We start from the raw sequence: 27014 nt of genomic DNA, 5'->3' as shown, positions 1-27014 counted from the left end.
CAAAGGGAGCAAACAATGGTGTGTTCGTGAAGCAAAGACAAGGACCTCTATTTCCTCCCCAAGGGGCAATAGATACCGTTTGGGGCCATCCTGTGAGCTGTCTTATAGACACTGAAAGCCACACCCAGTGGACAGGTTAACTTCAGGATGACCAGACTGTAACCGTGACATAAGCTGCCACGATTCAGAGAATTGACGTCAAGGACGTGGGATTATAGCGACCCTGGAGCTGTCGATTAACTGTGCTTGAAACAGTGATGATGATGCTGGTCAGACCACCAATCAAGTTCAAAGTGACTGTCTGAGTTGACTCTGTTGTTTCTGCAAGGAGCCTGTGCCTCTGTCTATAGAACTCTAACTTCCTGAATGTCAGTTGTGGGGTGGGGCATTCAGCCTTTGTACAGAAGTCCACCCTCTGCCCAGTTGTTGGCATCTGAATGAAAGAAGGCTTTTCTTTCTATGAAGCTGGCCTCTTATTTGGCTTTTGAAGGGTGGGCAGCAGGAACCCACTTTTGGTAATCACATCACAGATGCTACTGAGGAAAAAACTCACGCTTTGTCATCCTCAAAGACCAGACACAACACCCACCCATCTCCAGTGAGGGTATAATATGAGAAAGGATAGAGGGACATGTCAGTGAACCCAGGGATTGGCCAGATTTCAGAATGACTGACATTCCGGACCGCACTGCCTCTGCAGTCTTCAATGCGGTCCAGTGGTATTTGCCAAGCTTTGGGTTCAGGTTCAGGCAGTACTTTCATGACTGTGATAAAGAAGAAAGTGTTTGTGGTGGAGATGAATGCAGTCATGGCCGGGACCTGTGAGTCTGCTAAACTCCGAGTTAAACCTTGGTTCTTTTTGGTGTCAGGACCCGGCAACTCTGTTGTGTGATACTTGGCGAGAAAGTCATGGAGCATCCTGGAATATTTCATTTGCAGTCTGGGATAAGTGTATCTCATTTTTTTTTAATAGTTCTTGAGCTCTGCTTTTATTTTTAAATTTATTTATTTTTTTAATTGAATGAGCTCTGCTTTTATTATTTTTTAATTTTATTTTTTAATTCATTTTAAAAATTATTTTATTATTTTATTTTTTTTTACTTTACAATACTGTATTGGTTTGGGAACTTGTGTATCTCATTTTTAAAAGCGCCATCTGATAGAATCCCCAGTGGATACGTTTACTCATTTTTCTAGCAGACAACCTTTCTATATCCCGGACTCATGTCCCGTGAAGTCTGAATTCTCCATGTGAACACACGTCTGTTCCAGTGTGTTCCATATAAGGTTCTGTGCTTAGTCACTCAGTCATGCCCAACTCTTTGTGACCCCATGGACTGTAGCCTATCAGGCTCCTCTGTCCATGGGTATTTTCGAGGCAATAATAGTCGTGTGGGTTCCCGTGCCCTCCTCCAGGGAATCTTCCCAACCCAGGGATCAAACCCAGGTGTCCCTCACTGCAGGTGGGTTCTTTCCAATCTGAACCACCAGTCAGGCCCTGATATAAGTTATGTGTGTACCTCTCTCCTTTCTGTAAAAACACTGATCGTGTGAACACATCTAGTTTATATTGGGTAAGCTACAGTACCTACTGGCAACTTCAGTTACTTTTGTGATCTTCTGTCCATCACCATTTTCAAAATTAGTTACCAGCATGTTATCTGGTACATGAATCAGCTGCAAAACATTTATACCCGTGTCTATAACAGAAGGAAAAAAAATCAAACTTCAATATGATTAACTTCTTTTCATTTGAGAGTGTCTTATTCTTCACATGCAATCATCAGTCTTCCCTCAGATGGTTGACTCTATCTCACTGAGATTTCTAGCGATGTGCTGTTAGAACTGGTTAGTCAACTGGTTAGTAAACTAGGAAAGCTTTCTCCGCACCCCCTTCTCCTGAAGAGAATGAAGACTTCCCGTCTTCTAGACTGCGCAGTCGGTGGATGAGTCAAAGTTGCTTATTGCAGCTCTAGTAGGTTTGAATCTCAACCATCTCATGCGAGCTCACAAGAGCTGACTGTTAAATATTCAGGAATTTTGTGACCCAGTTTGCCAGTACAGTCATGGTTAGAAAGGAATTCAAAAATTTTAAATGAATGATATTTAAATCAAAGTTAGTACATCATCCAGAGTTATTTAGTAGTAGAAGGGCTAATTGAAGACGCACAAATGAGTCTATGGCAAAATGTCAGACGCATAAACTCTGAAATGATTGCAGATTTCTTCCTGTGGCTGTGTTTCCACAGCTGAAAAATAAAATAAATGCAGCAGACCAAGATTAGAGTGCTCTATTGTATATTTTTTCCCGTCATCATGAAACATGGACATTTGATCACTGGATAGAATATTACAGTATTGATATTAATATTTGAGATTTATTTCCTGTTATTTTATTACAGATAGAAATCTATGTTAATTACCCTTTCAAGTTATGTATTAATATTCCTATTTAAGAATTATTTCTCGTTATTTTAAGCTATAGAGATAGAAGTCTATGCTAAAAGTCCCTTTCAAATTATGTAAAATTTAGTTTGAAATTTTCACTCTTATTTTAGCTGTTGTCATTTTAGGGCTTTAAGTTAATTTTGTTCTACTTACCAAACTTGCTAATGAAAAACTTTTAATATTTAAAGAATTTCTTTACTTAAAGCAAAATTCATCATGTAGGTCAAGTGAAAGAAAAAATTGTGAAAAAGTCCTTATTATCCTATGTAGGTTATTTCAGTTCTCCATGCCCAAGAAACGTGAGGAGTCAATGTTCTGGGGCTTTTTCTCAGAGACCATCAGTGGCCACATTCGACCCTTGAACCTCATCCTGGTGTTGCGGGAAAGAATTGATTGTTAAAAAATTAAATGGCTTTTCCAAGGTTGCCCTGGTAATGAGTAGAGGAAATAGTTCACCGATCTAGACGTCTAGTTGTCTTGGATGAAACGGAGACTATCAATCTGAACACGTTCTTTGGTTTGGGGAAGACAACCCGAGAAGCTGCAATACTCACATCCTATTTCGTAAACATCTCCTCCTTCTCTCTTTAGCACTTCTGTGGATAAATGGCATCTCCCGTCAATCTTGAAAAGCCAACAGACAAGACATTCCTTCATCACCATTCACTCCCCAGGGCTTGAGGACACCCTTCTTGGAATAGAGTTTGCACACCCAACTTCACAGCCATGACTCACACCTCTCAGTGCACATGGAGACCAGACCCCATGTCAGAAGTCATGTTCTCTGTGGAGGCAGATTGTGCTTACTTGGCATACAATGTAAGGGAGACGTATTCACAGTCATTGATACATTCAGTCTGAGGATAGTAACCCCTCAGTGGGCCCCCTTCCACAACCTTCTCCTTGTTGTCTGTGGTGCATAAATGGTGCGCCACTCTCCTGTAACCTAAGAAAGAAGTTGCTCATAAATGCCAGTCCATCTCTTCTCTGGTTACTCACCAATATACAGCACTACTATGCTTCTGCATTTACCACAGAAAAGATGTAAATTAAATCTTATTAAGCAAAGAGGAGTTATACCCCCTACCTTGCTGAATAACACGACATGAAATTGTCTTTCCTGTTGGAGCAGAAAACATCAAATTCAGAGATTTTAGCAGAGAATTCAGAGTTATTTGAAATAAATGAAACAATGACAATAAAGATTGTCACAGTTCATAACTTTCTGAATGATAGCACTTTTTTTTAACATACAGACAAGATTAAAAAAGAAAAAAAAAGGGAAAGAGCAGATAGACAGAGGGTGATATTATGCTCATGTAGATACGTGGACCAAGATATGTATACAAGCTGTTCATGTATAGAAACATATAAAAGAATATCTGTGCCACGTGCACACACAACCTCGCAGACACACACACTCAAACACACACTCACACACTCAAACAAGCAAGACCTTCTAGCAGATCAGCTCATGCTGGGTACCTTTGAGGGGTCTATCTCAGCTGGAGTTTCCTGGGCGGCACAAACCAGGACAAGGACAAGACTCAGCAACAGAACCTGCAACTTCTGACTCTCATCGTCCTTCTACAGAATCTGAGGGTGCCCAGTTACTGGACAGAATGTGCATTGCTTCCACTTTTTATAGGACCCATCTCTTGGCAGAGTACATAGTGATCTAACAGTGTTTAATCACAAGACGTAGGTTACATAGATGTGGTCTTCTGACATCCTGGTTGGCAGCGGAGCATTTTGGCATTCTGTGCTTCTTATACAGCTCCTGTGTTATATCTTTCACATTGAAGAGGTCTGTTTAAGCTTGTTTTCTAAAACTGATGATGGCGCCTTCAGTTTAAGAAGATAAGTATGTGGTGTCTACCAGGAATCAGTTATCAGGGCATTCCTCAGAAAGGTCTATATTATTTGAATATTGAAATTGAAATATAGTTGATGCACAATATTTTTTGTTACAGGTGTACCTTATAGGAGGTATTCATAATTTTATTTCTCTTTGTGAAGTTATAAAAATATTGGTTTTTTTATTCCCTGTGTTGTACAATCTTTATTTTTCAGATAATCTTTGTCCATTATTTATCTTATACATAGCACTTTGTATCTCAACTTCCATTTCCTCGTGTGTGTTTCCAACTTCTTTCCCTCCGCATATTTGTCTGAATAAACATCTATATTTTTTTATAGACTGTTCCCATTACCCCTGCATAGTATCATCAGGATATGTCCCATTTTTATCCATGCCAGTGTGGACGGATGCATGTTCATAGACGAGTCTTTGTACGGAAGTGAGCCATCTTATCTTCTGGGGAGAGACTTGGGCGTGGAACTGTTGGATCTCAATGCCTTCTGATTTTCGATTCCTGCCAACAGGGAATGAGACTTTCCATTGCTCCATCCTTGCCAGGACTCAGTGGGGTCAGCCATTTTCATTTTATTATTATAATAATGTGTGATTGTATCCAGTTTCCATGGTACTTTCCATTTCCTGAAAGAATAAAGAGGTGGAATTGCCGTTTGTCTATTTTCTCTGTTAAGTGTCTCTGCAAGTCACTTGTTCATCACTGAGTGAATTATTTGTTTGTTTTCTATGAAGTTATTACGTTTTTCAACACATTCTGCACACGAGTCTCTTTTCAGATGGAGATATGCCAATAGATTTCCCCCATCGTTGCTGGCTTCTCTTGTGTTTCCTTAAGCTTGTCCCTCAAAGATGTAAATATTTTAATTGAGGCTTGATTATTCACGTTCTGTTCCCAGTGTGGGATCCTGGTTGGTATACATTCTAATCAGTAACAACCTAATCTTTAGTCAGAGATTATCCACCGCTTCACCTCTAGAGTCTTTCTTGCTTTTGCTCTTAAATGTAGGTCTATGAGTTTCTGCGTAAATTGTCAAGCATGGAGCAATGAAAGGATTGAGCTCTTGGTATCTTTTTTGCATGTGCGTTTCCAATTTCTCCAATAGTTTTCCCTATAAAATTATTATCTTCTTCTGAATCTCCTTTGCATCTGTATCCAAAATCTGTTTGTCTCTATATTCCCATCCCTTCCCCTAGAGCAGATTTCTTTGTGTTCTGGTTTGTGTTTACCCATTCTTGATTCATTTTGGGGGGGCAGTCTTAAAGACAGTTAGAACGGTAAAGCGTCTGTCTATAGTGCGGGAGACTCGGGTTCAATCCCTGGGTTGAGAACATCTGCTGGAGAAGGAAATGGCAATCCACTCGAGTACTATTGCCTGGAAAATCCCATGTTCAGAGGAGCCTGGGGGTCCAGGCTGGGAGTCCATAGGGTCGCAAAGAGTTGGACATGACTGAGCGACTTCACTTACTTACTAAAGACAGTTAGAACGTGAAGATCACATGCATGGCCTTCAACAAGTTTGTCTCAAAAGCAAAGCTTTCATGGTTCACAAGCTTGAGAAGATAGGATTTCTCATCAATTTATGGATATTCAAAAGTGAAAGTAATTCAGTCACATTCAGCTCTTTGTGACCCCATGGACTATAGAGTCCCTGGAATTCTCTAGGCCAGAATACTGGAGTGGGTAACCATTCTCTTCGCCATGGGATCTTCTTAACCCAAGAACTGAACCCAAGACTCCTGCACTGCAGGCAGATTCTTTGCCAGCTGAGGCACCAGGGAAGCCAGAGTAGTGTGTGTTTCATTTTACTGAGGGTGTCTGAAAGAGCAAGACATTAGTTTTGCTACGTTTTGGAGCCAAAACACATAACTGTTGAATAAATGCTGGCTGCAGATAAGGAAATGGAAACCTACTCCCGTGTTCTTGCCTGGAGAAATCCAGGGATGGAGGAGCCTGGTGGGGTACCGTCTATGGGGTCGCACAGAGTCAGACACAGTACTGAAGCGAGTTAGCAGCAGCAGTAGCAGCTTCATCCTTTCTGGGGCTATTAGGAGTCGCTCTCCACTCTTCCCCGGCAGCAATATTGGACACCTTCCAACCTGGCGGGCTCATCTGTCAGTGTCATGTCTGTTTGCCTTTTTATACAGCTCATGGGGTTCCCACAGCAATGATACTGGAGCGGTTGGCCACGCGCTCCTCCAGTGGGTCACGTTCTCTCGGAACTCTTCACTATGGTCTGTCCTGCCTTGGGTGGCCCTGCACGAAAAGTTTCATAGCTTCACTGAGTTATGCCAGCTCCTTCAGCACACAAGGCAGTGATCCAGGAGAGGGTATAGCTTAGTCGTCAACCACTACTGTTCCATTTTCTGTCAACAACTCCAGTTAATGGATACAAATATCTTGACCTTGGAGACCACAGTGTGGTTGTTACAAGCAATTAAATGCATCTAGCTTACAAAGAGCCCTGGCAAGGTGGGTGCCCGGTGCCTGATTTTGCCTTTCCTCTCACTCCTGCAGGATTTCAGGTGCACCCAGCCTTCCTTATCCTCAGAAGCCCATGACAGAAACATGGGCTGTCTAGGACTGCCCTAGTTGTCTAGTTATCTAGGACTGCCTCATCTTTCCTATCTCCTTTAAACATTTTTCCTGGTCTCTTTTCTGGTCCCACCAAAGAATACTCAAACTGTTTTTTTGTTTTTTGTTTTTTTCTTGCATGGGAGGTCCTCCAAAATCACTGCAGATGGTGACTGCAACCATGAAATAAAAAGACGCTTACTCCTTGAAAGAAAAGTTATGACCAACCTAGACAGCATATTAAAAAGCAGAGACATTACTTTGCCAGCAAAGGTCCATCTAGGCAGGGCTATTGTTTTTCCAGTGGTCATGTATGGATGTGAGAGTTGGACTATAAAGAAAGCTGAGTGCCGAAGAATTGGTGCTTTTGAACTGTGGTGTTGGAGAAGACACTTGAGAGTCCCTTGGATTGCAAGGAGATCCAAGCAGTCCATCCTAAGGACATGAGTCCTGGGTGTTCATTGGAAGGACTGATGCTGAAGCTGAAACTCCAGCCCTTTGGCCACCTGATGCAAAGAGCTGACTCTTTTGAAAAGACCCTGATGCTGGGAAAGATTGAAGGCATGAGGAGAAGGGGATGACAGAGGATGAGATTGTTGGATGGCATCACCGACTCAATGGACATGAGTTTTAGTAAACCCAGGGAGCTGGTGGTGGACAGGGAGGCCTAGAGTGCTGTAGTCCATGGGGTCGCAAAGAGATGGATAGGACTGAGTGCCTGAACTGAACAGAACTGTCTGGTCCAGTTGCATGATCTATTGGGTACCCATGATGCTATTTTCTTCCCATCAGTTGGCACCAATCAATGACTATTATTTTGAAAAATGTCTGATGAGGAACTTATATGCAGAGCTTTAGGTAATTCTGCATCTGCATCAGCATAAAGGCCTCTGCTTCTGAGGTTGAGCTGGATAGTAGCACCCCCTAGTTGGACACGAGAGACCCCGTGCATTGTAAACACCATCAGTGTTCTTTCTTTAGTAAACACTGTTCAGTTTTGTTGTATGTGTGTGTGTGCTCAGTTGATAAATTGCGTCTGACTCTTGTGACCCCATGGACAGTAGCCCACCAGGCTCCTCCGTCTGTGGGATTCACCTGGCAAGAATCCTGGAGCAGATTACCATTTCCTCCTCTGGGGCATCTTCTCGACCTAGGGATCAAAGTTTATCCTTGTGTCTCCTGCCTTAGTAGGTGTATTCTTTCCCACTGTGCCCCCTGGGAGACTGCAGGCTGCAAAATCCTTACCAGCCCCTGCAACCTCACAGCCGATGAACACTGCTTAACCCCATACTTGAGTTGTTCTCATGTGTTCCTCAGGACAGCTCAGATTCTTTTTGAAGTTGTCTGACTAAGCAATTCCATCTCTCCCGTGACATCTGATAGGAACCTTATGTCACCATATACAACTACCCTCTGTGGGTTTTTCTCTCTTCTCGGAAACACACTTGCAGAACTCACACCACATGTCCTAAACAGAGTTACCTCCTCCTTTGTTGTACAAAGGACGATTTTCTTCATAGTTGAATTTATGTGTTGTGCACATTGGCCAATGGAAGTTTGTTCACTACACATATATGCAGGAATGAATTTATTGATCAGATTAGGAATCCAGTAACATCCGGAAGAAGAGAGGACATTCCTAGTTGGAAACCCGTGGGTTCTGGGTCATGATTTCCTGGGAGAGAGGGAATGATGATTTCAAGGGAAAGGTCCATTATCTTCATACGTATGATTGGGACACATTCCTGCTTCGATGCTGCCGGTATTCTTCCTTCATTTTTTTCTTTGAGCCTGAAAGGAGAGTAAAAGGTTGTTGAGCTTTCTGGGGTTAATATGATATTGCCCAGAGGTGGAATTATAAAAGAAAAACCGTTTTTAATGGAAACAGTGTAGAAGTTTTCCTACGCGATTCATTCTGCAGAAGTTCATCTGTGTGTGTTTGCCCCTGTGTGGTTGCACAGAACTACCACCAGGTGAAATTAGTTGTGAGCAGTCTGGTATCAAGTCTTATGTTGAGAGGTACTACATTACGTATTCAGAGCTGTGAAATGTAGGAGATTGTAAACTAAGTGACTTCTGTAGGCTCATATTTCATCAGGGATGTGTAGTGGCTACCAAGTCGTTCCCAGTGGGATTCCCCAGCAATCATCGTAACTCACAGCTCAGGGCATCACACCACCCCCGTTGTCCTCAAAGCATCATTCTGTGGAGTCTAGACCATGTCAGTCTTTAGATATCTAATCCAAATACTTAAGGAAGTCTGAGCTTTTGGCCAGCGGCAATGTGAAATGTTCTGTCATCCCATTCTTCTTGAAAATTGATTTTTATTGATGTGTAGTTGATGCACAATGCTGTATTACAGGAACAGGAAAGTTGCTCAGTCATGTCCAACTCTTTGCGGCCCCATGGACTGTAGCCTACCAGGCTCCTCTGTCCATGGGCTTTTCCAGGCAATAGTACTGGAGTGGATTGCCATTTCCTTCTCCAGCGGATCTTCCTGACCCAGGGATCGAACCTGGGTCTCCCGCATTGTAGACAGATGCTTTATGTGGCATTAGTGTCATGTATAGAGGAAAGTAATTCATCTAAACATTTGTTGTTTCCGAGTCACTAAGGTGTGTCCCAAACTTTGCGTCCTATGGACTATATCTTGCCAGACTCCTCTGTTCATTGGATTTTCCAGGCAAGAATATTGGATGGGGTTTCCATTTCCTACTCCAAGGGGTCGTCCTGAGCCAGGGATAGAACCAGCCTCTCCTGTGTTTCCTGCATTGGCAGGCAGTTTCTTGACCTCTGAGTCACCTTGGAAACCCTCATTAATACATATGTGTGTGTGTGTGTGTGTGTTTGTGTGTGTGTGTAGGTAAATGTATACCTTTTTATCAATTCTTCTTCTTTTATGTTACTACAAGACATTGACTATAGTTCATTGTAGATCTTTTTAGTTTATTTTATATATTTTACTGGGTATCTGCTCATCTGAAACTCCTAATTTACCCTTTGGTAACCACTAATTTTCTCTATGTTTGAGAGTCTGATTCTGTTTTATGAATGGTTCGTGTGCATCATGCTTTAGACTCCACATAGAAGTGATAGCATATATTTGTGTTTCTCTTTCTGACTTAACTTCTCCCAGTAAGACCATCTCTAGGTCCTTCCACGTTGCTGCAAATGACAGTATTTCATTCTTTTTCATGACTGGGTAATATGACATTGCGTATGTATCCCATTCTTAAAGCAGTTAAAAATACCCTCCCGCCCCCCTTCCCCCAAAAAATGTTAACCTACAGAAAACAAACTCAGTGTTGCTACCTGTCACCTGTCTACTCACCCAACTGATGTTCTCTGTTCTTGTGGAGGACAGTTGTCTGTGAAAGAGAATGAATAAGGGGAAAGATGGCCACTGACATGCCTCTGTTTCCAAGGATTATTTCAAAGCAGCTTTTATAACAGATGTCTCTGCGAAAGGGAAATTTGATAGGAATGTCCTAGTGATGTGTTTTCATTTCCGATACCTGCTGTCCTCTGGGGCTTTACCTGTTTCGATGACATTTTCTATATTTTCATTTGGAATCCCCCTTTTACTGTTCAGCTCCTGATACTTCTGAAGTTCTTCTTGAGCGAAGCTGTCTCCTCTGCCTGGATTTCATAGCAAACAGGGCATAAGAGGTGTGCATGAGAATCCTTTATTGTTACAGAGAGTCACCTGGCTCCTACCTGTAGTGTCCAGTAAGACTCAGCAGCACCATTCTCTCCCCATCACCTAAACCCTGCTCTCCAGGTAGTGTTCCACAGACGTGCCTGAGTGTGCTCACAGGTCTTCCGGTTTCTCCATGGGGTGAAGTCCACATGGTTAACATGTTATCACGTTCCCATTCTCACAAGTACTGAGTGAGCTACAGATCATTCACCTGTGAGCTTAAGCTCACAGTGAGATGCAATACTTTGTGGTACACTGAAGAAGTTCATGGCGAGTCTGAGACTCAGAATTCTTTCCAACTCTAACTCTTCCTGCTCACTTTGTGTGCATTCTAGAATTCCATCCCTGGGGTTTTCATGAACCCTCATGCAATGAATGGAGAGGGGAATGATTCGGAATTATCAAAAGCACACTGACCCCCCAATGAGACGGTGCAGGACCTTACGTTCCTTGCCCCACCTCTGACATTTTCTGCCTGCCTTTTGTCTGTGAAAGATTTTAGTCAAAGAATACGTTTAATCAGAGAATTGAGGATGTAGATAGCAAAGGAAAACAGACAAAGGAGATGAAATAATGATAATGTAGTCATGAAGCAAAGACGAGGACTTGTGGTTCCTCTGCAAGGGCAGTAGATATTACTCTGGGTCATATCCTGCGAGCTGTCTTACAGACACTGAAACCCCCACCTAGTGGACAAGTTTACTACCTGATAACCAGACTGCAGCCACGACAGAAGCTGCCACGATTTAGAGAACTGACGTCCAGGAGATGGGAACATAGCGACCCTGGAACTGAAGATTAACTGTACCGAATACATCAAGATAATGCTGGTCACCCGCTCACGGCCAATTTCAAAACGACTGTCAGAGCTGACTGCTGTTTCTGCAAGAAGCCCCCTCCCTCTGTTTACAAGAGCTCCTGCCCCACTGGTTGCCAGTTGTGGGGTGGGGCAGTCAGCCTTTGGACAGAAGTCGACCCTCCCACTTTGTTTTCAGCATATGAATGAAAGCAGGCATTCCTTCCTACGAAGCTGGGCTCTTAGTTGGCTTTTGAAAGGCGGGCAGCAAGAACCCACATTTGGTAAAAACATCGCATGGCCCACTCAGGGATTCGTTCAGGCTTTGTCATCCTCAAATACGACACAGAACAGCCATCCACCTCCGATGCCCATATAGTAGCAGAAAGGATAACGGGATGTCAGAGAACCCAGGGGATTGCGCGATGGCAGAATGATTGACGTGCCTGTCCACACTTCCTCTGCGGAATTCAGTGTCATCGAGAGGTATTTGCAGAGCTTAGCGTTCAAGTTCGGGCAGTATTTTAAACATTGTGACAAAGAAGAAAGAGTTTGTTGTAGAGATGAATGCAGCCATGGCCGTGACCTGTGAGCCAGCTAAACTCAGACGTAAACCTTGGTTCTCTTTGGCATTAGGACCTGGCAACTCTGTTGTGTGATACTTGGTGAGAAACTCATGGAGCTTCCTGGAGTATTTCATTTGGAATCTGGGACAAGTGTATCTCATGTTTAAAAATGCCATCTGATAGAATTCCCAGTAGGTACATGTCCTCATTTTTCTCGTAGACAGACTTTCTATATCCCTGACTCATGTCACATGAAGTCTGAATTCTCTGTGTAAACACACGTCTGTTCTGGGCTTCTTCATATGGTGGGCTACGGTTAGTTGCTCAGTCCTATCTGACTCTGATCCCATGAACTCTTGCCTGCCAGTCTCCTCTGTCCATGGGGTTCTCCAGCCAAAAATACTGGAGTGGGTTCATATGCTCTCCCCCAGGGATTTCCTGACCCAGGGAGAGAATCCAAGTGCCCTACATTGCAGGTGAGTTCTTTCCTGTCTGAACAGCAGCGAAGCCATAATATAAAGTATCTGTGTACTTCTCACATTAGTATAAAAATGCTGATCATAGGAACACATCTACTTTGTACTGGATCAACTACAGTGTGTACCAACACCTTCAGTTATTTTTGTGATCTTCTCTCCATCATCATTTTCAAAATAAGTTACCACCATGTTGTCCGACACATAAGTCAACTGCAAAACATTGGTACCCGTGACTGTAACAGAAAAAGAAGAAATCAAGCCTCAATATGATCAACTTCTTTTCTTTTCATTTGACCGCGTCTTCTTCTTCACATGCTATCATCAGTCGTCCCTCGGACGGTGAACCTTGTCTCACTGACATTTCTAGCGGTGTGTTGCTGAAACCAGTTCAGACAGCTGGCGAACTAGGAAAACTTTCTCCACACCCCTTTCTTCTGAAGATGAAAGACTTCCAGCCTTCTAGACTCAGCAGTTGGTGGACGAGGCAACGTTTCTCATTGCAGCTGTAGTTAAGTGTTGAACCTCAGCCGTCTCATACCAGCTCACAAGCTCCAACTGTTAAATTTTCAAGAGTTTTGTGATCCAACATGGAGGTGCAGTCATGGTTAGAAAGGAATTCTAAGAATTTGAATGAATCATAGTACAATGAAAGTTAATGCCCAATCCAGAGTTATTTCCTAGGACAAGAGCTTAAAAAAAGAGGTACAAATGAGTCTATTGTGAAATGTTGGACATATACACTCTGCAGTGATTTCAGATTAGATCCTGTGGCTGTGTGTCCACAGTTGAAATTAGAAAAGATTCATCAGACAGAGATTAGAGTCCTCCGTTCTACATTTTTTCCATGAAAGTGAAATATATGGACACTTGATCACTTAATATATTACAATATTGATATTAATATTTGAGAATTATTTTCTGTTATTTTCAACTACAGAGATAGAATCTCTGTTAATACGGCTTTCAAATTATAGATTGATATGTGTATTTGAGAATTATTTCTCCTTATTTTAAGCTATAGAGATAGAAGTCTATGGTATAAAGTCCCTTTCAATTCTGTAAAATTAGTTTAAACTTTTGGGCTCTTATTTTAGCTGTTGTAATTTGGGGGGCTTTAAGTTAATCATGTTCTACTTACTAAACTTGCTAATGAAGAACCTTTAATATTTAAAGAATTTCTTTAGTTTTTGCAAATTTGATCGTGTAGGTCAAATGAAACAAAAAAAATTTTGAGAGAGTTGTTACAGTCCTAAGTAGGTTATCACACTTCTCCATGCCCAAGGAACATGAGGAGTCAGTGTTCTGGAGCTTTTTCTCAGAGACCATCAGTGGCCACATTCCAACCTTGCACCTCATCCTGGTGTTGTGGGACAGAATTGATTGCTGAAAAGTTAAATGGCTTTTCCAAGGTTGCATTGGTAATGAGTACAGGAAATAGTTCACCCATCCAGACATCTAGTTGTCTTGGATGAAACAGAGACTATCCATCTAAACATGTTCCATGGTTTTCTGGAAGACATCTCTTCTGAAAAGCTCAAACACTCACACTCTATGACATAAACATCTCCTTCTTGTCTCTTTAGCGCTTCTGTGAATAACTGGCATCTCCTGTCATCCCTGAAAACCAAACAGACAAGACATTCCTTCTGACTGTTCATTTCCCAGGGCTTGAGGACACCCTTCCGTGAATAGAGTTCACACACCCAACTTCACAGCCATGACTCACACCTCTCACTGCACATTGGAGACGGGACCCCATGTCAGAAATCAACAGACTGCTTGTTTTCAGCTGGGTCAGATTGTGCTTACTTGGCGTAAAATGTAAGGGAGGGGTATTTGCAGTCGTTGATACATTCAATCTGATGGTAGTAACACCTCAGCGGGCCCCCTTTCACAATCTTCTCCTTGTTATCTGCAGCTGCGTAAATGGTGTGCCACTCTCCTGTAACCTAACAAGGAAGGTGTCTGTTAACATCAGTCAATCTCTTTTCTGGTCCGCCACCAATACACAGCACTGTCTTGGTTCTGCATTTACCACAGATGAGAAGTACATTGAATCTTATTAAGCACAAGATTGGAAAAGGTCAGTTTTCATTCCAATCCCAAAGAGAGGCAGTGCCAAAGAATGCTCTAACTACTCCACAATTGAACTCATCTCACACGCTAGTAAAGTAATGCTTAAAATTCTCCAAGTCAGGATTCAGCAATACACGAACCATGGAATTTCAGATGTTCAAGCTAGTTTTAGAGAAGGCAGAGGAACCAGAGATCAAATTACCAACATCTGTTAGATCATCAAAAAAGCAAGAGAGTTCCAGAAAAACATCTATTTCTGCTTGATTGACTATACCAAAGCCTTTGACTTTGTGGATCCAAGAAACTGTGGAAAATTCTGAAAGAGATGGGAATAGCAGACCACCTAACCTGCCTCTTGAGAAACCTATATGCAGGTCAGGAAGCAACAGTTAGAACTGGACATGGAACAACAGACTGGTTCCAAATAGGAAAAGGAGTATGCCAAGGCTGTATATTGTCACCCTGCTTAATTAACTTATATGCAGAGTACATCATGAGAAACGCTGGGCTGGAAGAAGCACAAGCTGGAATCAAGATTGCCGGGAGCAATATTAATAACCTCAGATATGCAGATGACACCACCCTTATGGCAGAAAGTGAAGAAGCACTAAGGAGCCTCTTGATGAAGGTGAAAGAGGAGAGTGAAACCGTTGGCTTAAAGCTCAACATTCAGAAAACTAAGATAATGGCATCCGGTCCCATCACTTCATGGGAAATAGATGGAGAAACAGTGGAAACAGTGTCAGACTTTATTTTTTTGGCCACCTCATGTGAAGAGTTGACTCATTGGAAAAGACCCTGATGCTGGGAGGGATTGGGGGCAGGAGGAGAAGGGGACGACAGAGGATGAGGTGGCTGGATGGCATCACCGACTCGATGGACGTGAGTCTGAGTGAACTCCGGGAGTTGGTGATGGACAGGGAGGCCTGGCGTGCTGCAATTCATGGGGTCACAAAGAGTCGGACATGACTGAGCAACTGAACTGAACTGAACTGTGTTATTCCTTTCACACTGAAGAGGTCTCTTTAAGTTTATTTTCTAAAACTAAAGATGGTACTGTCCTGTTTAAGAAGATAAATATGTAGTATCTCTACAGGAATCAGTTTTCAGGGAATTCCTCCTAGGGGTCTCTGTTTTTTTATGTTGAAATTGTGGCATAGTTGATGTACAATTTTTTTGTTGTTGTTGTTACAGGTATACCGTATAGGTACTCATAATTGTATTTCTCCTTTTGAAGTTATAAAAATATTGGCTTTCCCCTCCTTTGTTGTACAATCTTTACTTTTCAATCTTTGTCCATTATTCATTTTATAAATAGTACTGTGTGCCTTATTCCACTCCTCCTGAGTGCGTGTTTCCGACTTCTTTCCCTCAGCATATTTATTTGAATAAACGTCTATATATTTTTATAGACTCCATTACCATTGCCCCTGCAAACTATTGTCAGGATATGTCCCATTTTTATCCATTCCAGTGTTGATGGATACGTGTTCATAGACAAGTCTTTGTAAGGAACTGACCGTGTTGTCTTGTGGGTAGAGACTTGGATGTGAAACTGCTCGATCTCAATGCCTTCTGATTTTCAACTTCTGCCAACAGGAGATGAGACTTTCCATTGCTCCATCCTTGCCAGGACTCAATATGGTCAGTTGTTTTCATTTCAGAGATTATAATAAGGGTGTGACTGTGTCCAGTTACAGTAGTAACTTTCATTTCCTGAATGAATAAAGTGGTGGGATTGCTGTGTGTCTATTTTCTCTGTTAAGTATCTCTGCAAATCATCTGTTCATTCCTGAGTGAATTATGTTTTTTTTTAAATTTTTAGGTTTTTAATATAGTCTGGATAGAGTCCCTTTTCAGATATAGATGTGCCAATATTTTTCCCCACTTGCTGGCTTCTCTTGTGCTTTCTTAAGGGTGTCTCTCAGAGATGTAAATATTTTGACTGAGGCTTAGTTACTAGCGTACTGTTCCCAGTGTGGGATCCTGGTTGGCATATATTCTAATCAGTAACCACCTAATGTTGGTCACAGAATATCTGCCTGTGTTTTGCCTCTAGAGTCTTTCTTGCTTTTGGTCTTACATACAGGTCTATGAGTCTCTCTGTGTCAGTTGTAAAACAAGGAGCAATGAGGGGGTCGAAGCTTGTTTTTCTTTTTTTTCTATTTGGCATATGAATTCACAATTTCTCCAAAAGTCTTCTCTGTATGATTATTATTTTCTACTGAATATCTTTTGTAGGTATTCAGCTCAGTTCAGTCACTCAGTCATGTCCGACTCTTTGTGACCCCATGAACCGCAGCATACCAGGTCTCCCTGTCCACCACCAACTCCTGGAGTCCACCCAAACTCCAGGTCCATTGAGTCGGTGATGCCATCCAGCCATCTCATCCTCTGTCATCCCCTTCTCAGCCTGCCATCAATCTTTCCCAGCATCAGGGTCTTTTTAAATGAGTCAGCTCTTCGCATGAGGTGGCCAAAGCATTGGAGTTTCAGCTTCAGCATCAGTCCTTCCAATGAACACCCAGAACTGATCTCCATTAGGATGGACTGGTTGGATCTCCTTGCAGTCCAAGGGACTCTCAAGAGTCTTCTCCAACACCACAATTTGTAAGCATATCCAAAATCTATTTGTATATTCCTGTCCCTTCCACAAGAGCAGATGTGTGTGTGTGTGTTGGTTTGTGTTTCCCCATTCTTGGTGCCTTTATTTTTGGCAAGGTTAAAGATAGTAGGAACATGAAGATCATATGACTAGCCTTCAACAAGTTTGTGTCCTAAACAAAGTGTTCATGGTTCAGAAGCTTGTGGAAATAGAATTTCTCATCCATTTATGGATCATTAGAATATTATATATTCTGTTGATTTTCACAAAGGATGTCTAAAATAGCAAGACATTAGTTTTGTTACATTTTGGAGCCAAAATAAATAATCACTGGGTAAATGCTGGCCACAGAGTCCTCAACATATGCCGATATCACATTAAAACTTAAGGCTTTAATTGACTGAAGTTCTACTGGTTTTTTTTTTTTCTCTCTTTTTGTATGCATTTTTCTGTTCAGTTGTAATTACCTGAAGACCTCCTATGGCTTAAAGAAAGATATAATGAACAGCATTTTGACTATGGAACTGAACTGAATAGTACTTCACACTTACATGTCAATCACTTAGAGCAGAAATTTAAGTGTTTTTAATCTCATATACACACAAACACACACACACGTACATGGGGTAGCTATGTGAGGAGACAGATGTGTTAGTTCTCTTGTTTCTTATGTCAATCAGCCATGTCATTTATTCTTTCACTCTTCCTTGCTACTCCTTAACCCCCTGCAAACTTCTAAGTGTTTGTACATCCACATTGGTTAAATGCAGTCCACTTGTCATATATCCCTATTCCCCAGGATTTGATATATCGTCAACTGGATAAAGATCCTTGAAAATAATTTTTTAACCACTCTGTATAATAGGCTCCAGTTTCATTTGCCTCATTAGAACTGATTCAAATGTATTCTTTTTAATGGCTGAGTAATACTCCATTGCGCATATGTACCACAGCTTTCTTATCCGTTCATCTGCTGATGGACATCTAGGTTGTTTCCATGTCCTGGCTATTCTAAACAGTGCTGCGATGAACATTGGGGTACACATGTCTCTTTCAACATTTCAATGTATGGCAAAACCGATACAGTATTGTAAAGCAAAATAAAGTGAAAATAAAAATTTAATGGTTCGTATGTCCTGCCTGGTTCGTAATGTTGCTTTCATTATTCAAACTGCAGCTTTTTCTCTTAGAAGTTTTAAGCTCTTGTAGTGGTGTGACTCGTGGTGACGGTTCTCTCTTCCGGGCTCTTTACCTCAAGCACAGCTGATGGAGTGCATGGGCTTGCTTGTTGTACAGCATGTGGAATCTTCCCAGATGAGGAATTCAATCTGTGTCCCCTGCATTGGCAGGCGGATTCTGAACCACTGGGCCCCTAGCGAAGTCCCTCTGCTCAGTTACTTTTTTCCTGTTTCTTAGTTTTGCTTCTTGTTTTAGGCTGCCTTGCTCGGGTGAGACCTAAGTGAGCATAGCTTCCTTCTTTCTGGGGCTATTAGCAGTTGTCCTCCACACCTTCCCAGTAGCGACACTGGACACCTTCCAACCTGGGGGACTCACGTTCAGTGTCATATCTCTTTGCCATTTGACGCAGCTCATGGGGATCTCACAGCAAGAATACTGGAGTGGTTTGACACTCTCCTCCTACAATATATCATGTTCTGTCAGAGCTCTTCACAGTGACACATTTGTCATTGGTGGCCCTACACGAAATGGCTCATAGCTTCACTGAGGCATGCAAGCCCCTTTAGCACACAAGGCAGTCATCCATGAAGGGAGTATAGCATAGACATCAATCAACATTTTTCTGGATTCTGTCAACAACTTGAGTCAAAGGACACCAATATCTTGACCTTGGAGAGCCGTGTGTGGTTGTAACGTGCATTCAAGGTGCGTGCAGCTTACAATGAGCCCTGGCAGGGAACGTGCCCAGTGCCCTGTTTTGTCTTCCCATTCACTCCACAGCCTTTCAGCTGCACGCAGCCTTCCATGTCCTCAGGAGCCTACCAGAGGTCTCCAGAGTGGTCTAGGACTGCCTAACCTTTCCCATCCCCCTTATACATTTTTCCTGGTCTCTTGTCTGTTCGAGGGGCATGACCTACATGATGCCAAATATTTTCCTTTTTTCAAATCAATTGGTACCATTCAATGAGTATTGCTTTGAAAAATGTCTGATGAGGAACTTTCACGCAGAACTTTAGGTAACTCTGCACCTGCAGCGAGGCCTCTGCTTCTGGGGTTTGAGCTGGAGAATAGCCCCCTTAGTCGGACACCACAGACCCCATGCTTTGTAAACACCATCAGTGCTCTTTCTTTAGTAAACACTGTTCACTTTTGTTGTATGTGTGTGTGTGTGTGCTCGGTTGATAAATAGTGTCTGATCTTGCGATCCCGACCCCATGAACTGTAGCCCACCAGGCTCCTCTGTCCATAGGATTCTCCAGGCAAGAACACTGCCATTTCCTCCTCCAGGGCCCTTCTTGACCTCGGGATTAACCTGTGTCTCCTGCAGCTCTTGCATTTGTAGGTATATTTTCTTTACCACTGCACCCCCAGGTAGCCCATGTGAGACTGCATGCAAAACCCTTTCCACCCCTGCAGCCCCACAGCGGATGAATGCTGCTTAACCCCAGAGCTGTGCTGTTTTCAGGGGCCACACTGAACAACTCAGATTCTGTTTGCAGTTGTCTTGACTAACCAATCCCGTCTCTCATGTGACATCAGGTTGGAATCTTATACTGCCATATACAACTACCATTGGTGGTATATTCACTCTTCTTTGAAGGACACTTGCATGATTCACACCATGCGTCCTGAGCAGAGTTATTTCCCCTTTCCTTGAACACTCGATTGAAATTACATGTTTTGTGCATTTCAAAATGTAGCACCTTTGTTCACTACACATTTGTGCTTTAATCGATTTATTGATCAGTTTAAGAATCCAGTAACATCAGCAAGAGCAGAGGACACTCATAGTTGGAAAGCTGTGGGTTCAGATTCTTGATTTCCTGGGAGAGAAGAAATGATGATGTCAAGGAAAAGGTCTATTATCTTCATCTGGATGATTGGGACACATTAGTGCTTCGGTGCTGCTCATATGCTTATTTCGTTTATTTCTTTAAACATGAAAAAAAAAAAGTAGCACTTGTTGAGCTGATTAGGAAGAACATGATGTTGGTGATAGCATGAAAGAGAAAAGAGAAGCAGTGGATGGTGGACCCAGTGGAGAATTTTCCCTGCACCTTTCACAGAAGTCCTTCTGTGAGTGGGGCCGTGAGGGATTATCCTACAAGACCCTTTTCACAGAAGTCCCTGTGTGTGTCCCTGTGGGCTTGCATAGCGTTACCACCTGATGAAATTAGCGGTGAGCAGTCCTGCATCAGCTCGTCTGCTGAGAGTCGCTAGGTTACATATTCAGAGGCCTGAGATGTAGGAGATGATATCCTGTGTCACCTGCGCGGCTTACGTCGTCTGCAGTCTCCTTTATCATCACGGATGTGTTGCGGCTGCAAGGTCCTTCGTTCCCAGTGGGATTCACCGGGGGGGTCATCACATCTCACAGCTCGGGGCTTCACACTGCCTCCTCCTCTGTCCTCAGAGCATCTCACCGTGGAGTCTAGACTGGTGTGAGTGTTTAGATATTTAATCCAAATACTAAGGAAGCCCGGAGTTGTTGCCACCTGGCAAGGTAGACTTCTTTGTTATCCTATTCTTTTTCTGTAAGTTAATTTTAATTGGAAAGTCCTTGGTTTGCAATACTGTGTTACTTTCTGCCGTACAGCAGCGTGATTTATTTATACCTTTGTTGTTGTTATTTAGTCACTAAATTGTGTCCCACTTTTTGTGTCCTATCGACTGCAGCTTGCCAGACTCCTCTGTCTTTTGGATTTCCGGGGCAAGAATACTGGTGTGGTTTACCATTCCCTGCTCCATGGGATCTTCCCCTTTTCAGGGATAGAACTCACCTCTCCTGTGTCTCCTGCATTGGAAGGAAGATTCTTGACCTCTGAGTTACCTGGAAAGCCCTCAGTAAATGAGAAAATGTAGGTAAATGTATGCCGTTGTACATTCTTGTTCTTGTGAGTCATTTCAAGACATTGAGCATAGTTCTCTCTGCTCTCCAGTAGGTCTTTGTCATTTACTTTTGTGTCTATCTGTTCATCTCAAACTCTCAGTTTATCCCTTGCTACTTCCCCTTGGTAACTATTAATTTTGCCTGTGTTTGAGAGTCTGTTTCTGTTTTATGTATGGTTATTTTAGATTCCATGTGGAAGTGATAGCATATATTTGCCTTTCTTTTTCTGACTTCCTTCACGTAGTAAGATCATTTCTAGATCCATCCATATTGTTGCAAATGGCATTATGTCATTTTTTCTTCATGGCCAGGTAATATTCCACTGTATACATATACCATTCTTAAAGCAGTACAACCCCCCCCACCCCCCCAAAAAAAGTGTGAACCTAGTGAATAAAAGCTCAGTGTTGTTGGTGTCACATGTCTACTCACCCAACTGATGTTCTCTTTTCTTATGGAGGACAATTGTCTATGAAAGAGAATGAATAAGGGGGAAAATTACCATTGACATGTCTCTATTTCAAAGGATTATTTCAGAACAGCTTTTATAAAACATGTCTCTGTCAATAGGAAATTTGACTTGAATGTCCTAGAGATGTATTTCCATTTTGGGTACCTGCTGTCCTCTGGGGCTTTACCTGTTTCAATGGCATATTCTATATTTCCATTTGGAGTCCCCCTTTCACTGTTCAGTTCCTGATACTTCTGAAGTTCTTCTTGAGTGAAGCTGTCTCCTTTCACTGGATTTCACAGCAAACAGGGCAGAAGGGGTGTGCGTTAGAATCTTTTATAGGTTATAGTCGGTGATGCCATCCAGCCATCTCATCCTCTGTCGTCCCCTTCTCCTCCTGCCCCCAATCCCTCCCAGCATCAGAGTCTTTTCCAATGAATCTACTCTTCTCATGAGGTGGCCAAAGTACTGGAGTTTCAGCTTTAGCATCAGTCCTTCCAAAGAACACCCAGGGCTGATCTCCTTTAGAATGGACTGGTTGGATCTCCTTGCAGTCCAAGGGACACTCAAGAGTCTTCTTCAACACCACAGTTCAAAAGCATCAATTCTTCAGCACTCAGCTTTCTTCACAGTCCAACTCTCTATACATGACCACTGGGAAAACCATAGCCTTAACTAGACATACCATTGTTGGCAAGGTAATATCTCTCCTTTTCAATATGCTGTCTAGGTTGGTCATAACTTTCCTTCCAAGGAGTAAGTGTTTTTTTAATTTCATGGCTGCCGTCAACATCTGCGGTGATTTTGGAGCCCCAAAAAATAAAGTCTGACACTGTTTCTACTGTTTCCCCATCTATTTCCCATGAAATGATGGGACCAGATGCCATGATCTTCGTTTTCTGAATGTTAAGCCAACTTTTTCACTCTCCTCTTTCACTTTCATCAAGAGTCTCTGGTTCCTCTTCACTTTCTGCCATAAGGGTGGTGTCATCTGCATATCTGAGGTTATTGATATTTCTCCTGGCAATCTTAATTTCAGCTTGTGCTTCTTCCAGCCCAGCGTTTCTTATTATGTACTCTGCATATAAGTAAAATAAGCAGGGTGACAATATACAGCCTTGACATACTCCTTTTCCTATTTGAAACCAGTCTATTGTTCCATGTCCAGTTGTAACTTTTGCTTCCTGACCTGCATACAGGTTTCTCAAGAGCCAGGTCTGGTGGTCTGGTATTCCCATTTCTATTAGAATTTTCTTTTTTTTTTTTTTTTTTTTAATGTTTAATATAATTTTATTTATTTATTTTTTTTTTTGGTGGGAATGTAAATTTTTTTTTTTTTTAAATTTTAAAATCTTTAATTCTTACATGCATTCCCAAACATGAACCCCCCTCCCACCTCCCTCCACAGTTTATTGTGATCCACACAGTCAAAGCCTTTGGCATAGTCAATCAAGCAGAAATAGATGTTTTTCTGGAACTCTCTTGCTTTTTCAATGATCCCGTGAATGTTGGCAATTTGATCTCTGGTTCCTCTGCCTTTTCTAAAACCAGCTTGAACATCTGGAAGTTCACGGTTCACGTATCACTGAAGCCTGGCTTGGAGGATTTTGGGCATTACTTTACTAGCATGTGAGATGAATGCAGTTGTGCGGTAGTTTGAGCATTCTTTGGCATTGTTTGGCATTGCCTTTCATTTGGAATAAGTGAGCATACCTTCATTCTTTCTGGGATTATTAGTAGGGGTCCTCCACTCTTCCCAGTAGCAATAATGGAGACCTTCTGACGTGGTGGGGGTGGAGCTCATCTTTCAACCTCATAACTTTTTGCCTTTTTATACAGTTCATGCAGTACTCACTGTAGGAATCCTGGAGTGGTTTGCCACTGCCTGCCCCAGTGATCACATTCGGACAGCACTCTCTGGGATGACACGTCTTTCTTGGGTGGCCCTACACGAAATTGCTCATGCCTTCACTAAGTTATGCATAGCCATTTGCCACACACGTCTGGAGAAGGGAATGGCAAATGGCAAACCACTTCAGTATTCTTGCCTCGGGAACCCCATGAACAGTATGAAAAGGCAAAAAGATGTGACAATGATCACTGATCTTCCGGGGCCAGTAGGTGCCTGATATGCTGCTGGAGACGAGTGGAGAAACATTTCCAGGAAGAATGAACAGGTGTAGCCAAAGCGAAGACAACGGTCAGTTGTGGATGTGTCTGGTGATGGAAGTAAAGGCTGATGTTGTGAAGAACAATATTGCATAGGAACCTGGAATGTTAGATCCGTGAGTCAAGGTAAATGAGAAGTGGTCAGACAGAATATGGCAAGACTGAACATCAACAATCTAGAGATAAGTGAACAAGAGGGACTGGATTGGGTGAATTTAATTCAGGTGACCCTTATATCTACTACTGTGGGCGAGAATCCTTTAGACGACATGGAGTAGCCCTCATAGTCAACAAAAGAGTCCAAAAGGCAGTACTTGGATGCAGTCTCAAAAACGACAGAATGATCTCTGTTCGTTTCCAAGGCAAACCATTCGATATCACAGTGATCCAAGTCTCCTCCCCAGATGCTAATGCTGAAGAAACTGAAGTCGAACACTTTTATAATGACCTAGAAGACCATCTAGAACTAACATCGAAAAAGATGTCCTTTTCCTTATAGGCGACTGGAATGCTAAAGTAGGCAGTCAAGAGATCCCAGGAGTAACAGGCAAGTTTGACTTTAGAGTACCTAATGAAGGAGGGCTAAGGCTAACAGAATTTAGCAGAGAGAATGCACTGGTCATAGCAAACACCCTCTTCCAGCAACACAAGAGACGACTGCACACAGGACATCGTTAGATGGTCAATACGAAATGATATTGGTTATATTCTTTGCCACACGAGGCAGTGATCCATGCAGGCGGCATAGACTAGTAGTCAACCACTAATGTTTCATGTTCTTTGAACAGTTCAAGTGATCAGGCACTAAGATCTTATCCTTGGAGAGCTTTGTATGGGTGTAACATGCATTCAAAGTGCATGTAGCTTACAGTAAGCTCTGGGTGACCAGGGCTCTAGTCTGTCCTTCCTGCCCCTCCACTAGTTTTTCAAGTGGACACAGCCTTCCACATCCCCAGAAACCTACCAAATGTCTCCAGAGTGGTCTAGGGCTACCTCATCTTTCCCATCTCCCTGAGACATTTTTTCACAGTTTCTTGGCTAGTCAGCCGCACGATCATTTTGGGTACCCACAATATTCCTTTCTTTTCCCCTTCAGTTGGCACCAATCAATGAATATTATTTTGAAAACATCCCTGATGAGGCGCATTTATGCAGAACCTCAGGTTACTCAGGACCTGCATCAGTAGGCCACTGCTTCTGGGGGTGGAGCTGGACTTAGCTGCCCCAAGTTGGACACGACAGACCCCGTTCTTTCTAACTACCATCAGTGCTCTTTCTTGAGTAAATACTGTTCACTTTTTGCTGTACACATATCCATGCTCAATCAGTAAATGGCATCTGACTCTTTGCGACCTCATGCACTGGAGCCCACTGGGCTCCTCTTTCCATGAGATTCTCAGGCAGGAATACTGGAGTGGGTTGCCATTTCCTCCTCCAGGGGATTTTCCTGACCTAGGGGTCAAAACTGCATTTTTTTACGTCTCCTACATTGCCAGGCAGGTTCCTTACCACTGTGCCACCTTGCAAGGCCGTGTAACACTGTATTCTGCTAAATCTTTACCACTAGCAGCTTCCCTGATGGTTCCACTGGTGAAGGATCCGCCTGCAATGCAGGAGACCTGGGCTCGATCCCCTGGAGAAGGGAATGGCTACCCATTCCAGTACTCTGGCCTGGAGAATTCCACAGACTGTATGGTTCATGAGGTTCACAAAAATTGGACACGACCGAGCGACTTTCACTTCACTTCACTTCACCCTGCAGCAGATGAACACTGCTTAGCTGCATAACTGACTTGGTTTCAGGTGCCAGTCAGGACAGAACATAATCTATTTTGAAGTTGTCTGACTGACTAGTCCCATCTCTCATGTGGCATCTGGTGGGAACCTTACATCACTTAATAATAAACTACCAAATGTGGCTTATTCTCTCTTTCACCACAACACTTGCAGGATTCACACCGTGTGTCCTAAACAGAGTTATTTCCTCCTTCATTGTATACTTGATTTTCTGCCTGATTGGATTTACAAGTTTTGTGCATTTTCAAATATGGCACATTTCCTTACTGACACATATGTACGTCAATCAGTTCATTGAATAATTTAAGAATTCAGTAACATCAGCAAGAGCAGAGGAGATTCATTGTTGGAAAGCCATGGGTTGAGGGTCATGATATCCTGGGAGATAAGAAATGATGATTTCAAGGAAAGCGTCTGTTATATTCATATGGATGATTGGGACACATTAGTGCTTCTATGGTGCTCATATTCTTTTTTTTTTCCTTTAAACAAGAGAAAAAGTAATACATTGTTGAGCTGATTAGGATTAACATGATATTGGCCAGAGCATGAAAGGGAAAATAGAAGAGGTTACTGATGGGAGCTGTGGATAAATTTCCCTACAAGAGACAGTTCACAGAAGTCCCTCTGTGTGAATGCCCCTGTGGGTTTGTATAGAATCACCATCTGGTGAAACTAGCAGTGAGCAGTTGTGCATCAGTTGTGTTATGCTGAGAGACACTAAGTTACGTGTGCACGTGTCCAGGATGTAGGAGATGATATAGCAGGTAACTTGTGCCACCTATATCATCTGTAATCTCATTTATCATCATGAAGGTGTTGTGGCTGCAAAGTCCTTCATGCACAGTGGGATTCCCCAGGGATCATCATATTTCCCAGCTCTTCTTCCCAGGTCTTCTCCTTTGACCTCAGAGCATCCCACCGTGGACTGCAGACCAATGTGAGTGATTGGACATTTAAATCCAAAGACTTAAGGAAGCCCGAGACTTTGTCACGTGGTAAGGTGCATATTTTGTTATCTCAGTCTTTTTTTAAAAATTAATTTATATTGAAATGTACATATTGCAGGCAATGTAATTTATTTGTGCGTTTCTTCTTGTTCGGTCACTAAGTCACATCCGTCTCTTGTGTCCCTGTGGAATGTAGACTGCTGGACTACTCTGTCCGTGGGATTTCCCATGGAAAAATATTGGAGTGGGTTGCCATTTCTTCCATCAGGCTATCTTTATGACCCAGAGATCAAACTCACATCTCCTGCATTGGAAAGCAGATTCTTTACCATTGAGCCACCAGAGAAGCCCTCAGTTATACATCTGTGTACGTAATATATACCTTTTTAGAATGTTGTTGTTTATGGGTTATTACAAGACAAGTAGATTTCTGTGTTATATAGTAGTTCCTATATCGTAG

The 27014-nt window shown here is 42.4% G+C and overlaps 1 protein-coding gene across 1 annotated transcript in view; it reads right to left on the bottom strand.

The window, feature by feature from the left end:
- LOC114111402 (allergen Bos d 2-like) overlaps window positions 1-27014 on the bottom strand; it is a 74164-nt gene that overhangs the window by 7348 nt on the left and 39802 nt on the right. The window contains exons 2-4 of the mRNA XM_060408481.1: window positions 14247-14386; window positions 13984-14054; window positions 12563-12670 (exon numbers count right to left, since the gene is read on the bottom strand). Coding sequence (XP_060264464.1) covers window positions 12563-12670; window positions 13984-14054; window positions 14247-14386 — 319 coding nt within the window. The remainder of the gene's footprint in view (window positions 1-12562; window positions 12671-13983; window positions 14055-14246; window positions 14387-27014) is intronic.

This window comes from Ovis aries, chromosome Y (genome assembly GCF_016772045.2).
Source record: "Ovis aries strain OAR_USU_Benz2616 breed Rambouillet chromosome Y, ARS-UI_Ramb_v3.0, whole genome shotgun sequence".
Lineage (NCBI taxonomy): Eukaryota > Metazoa > Chordata > Mammalia > Artiodactyla > Bovidae > Ovis > Ovis aries.
This window is presented reverse-complemented; position numbering and strand designations above follow the sequence as displayed.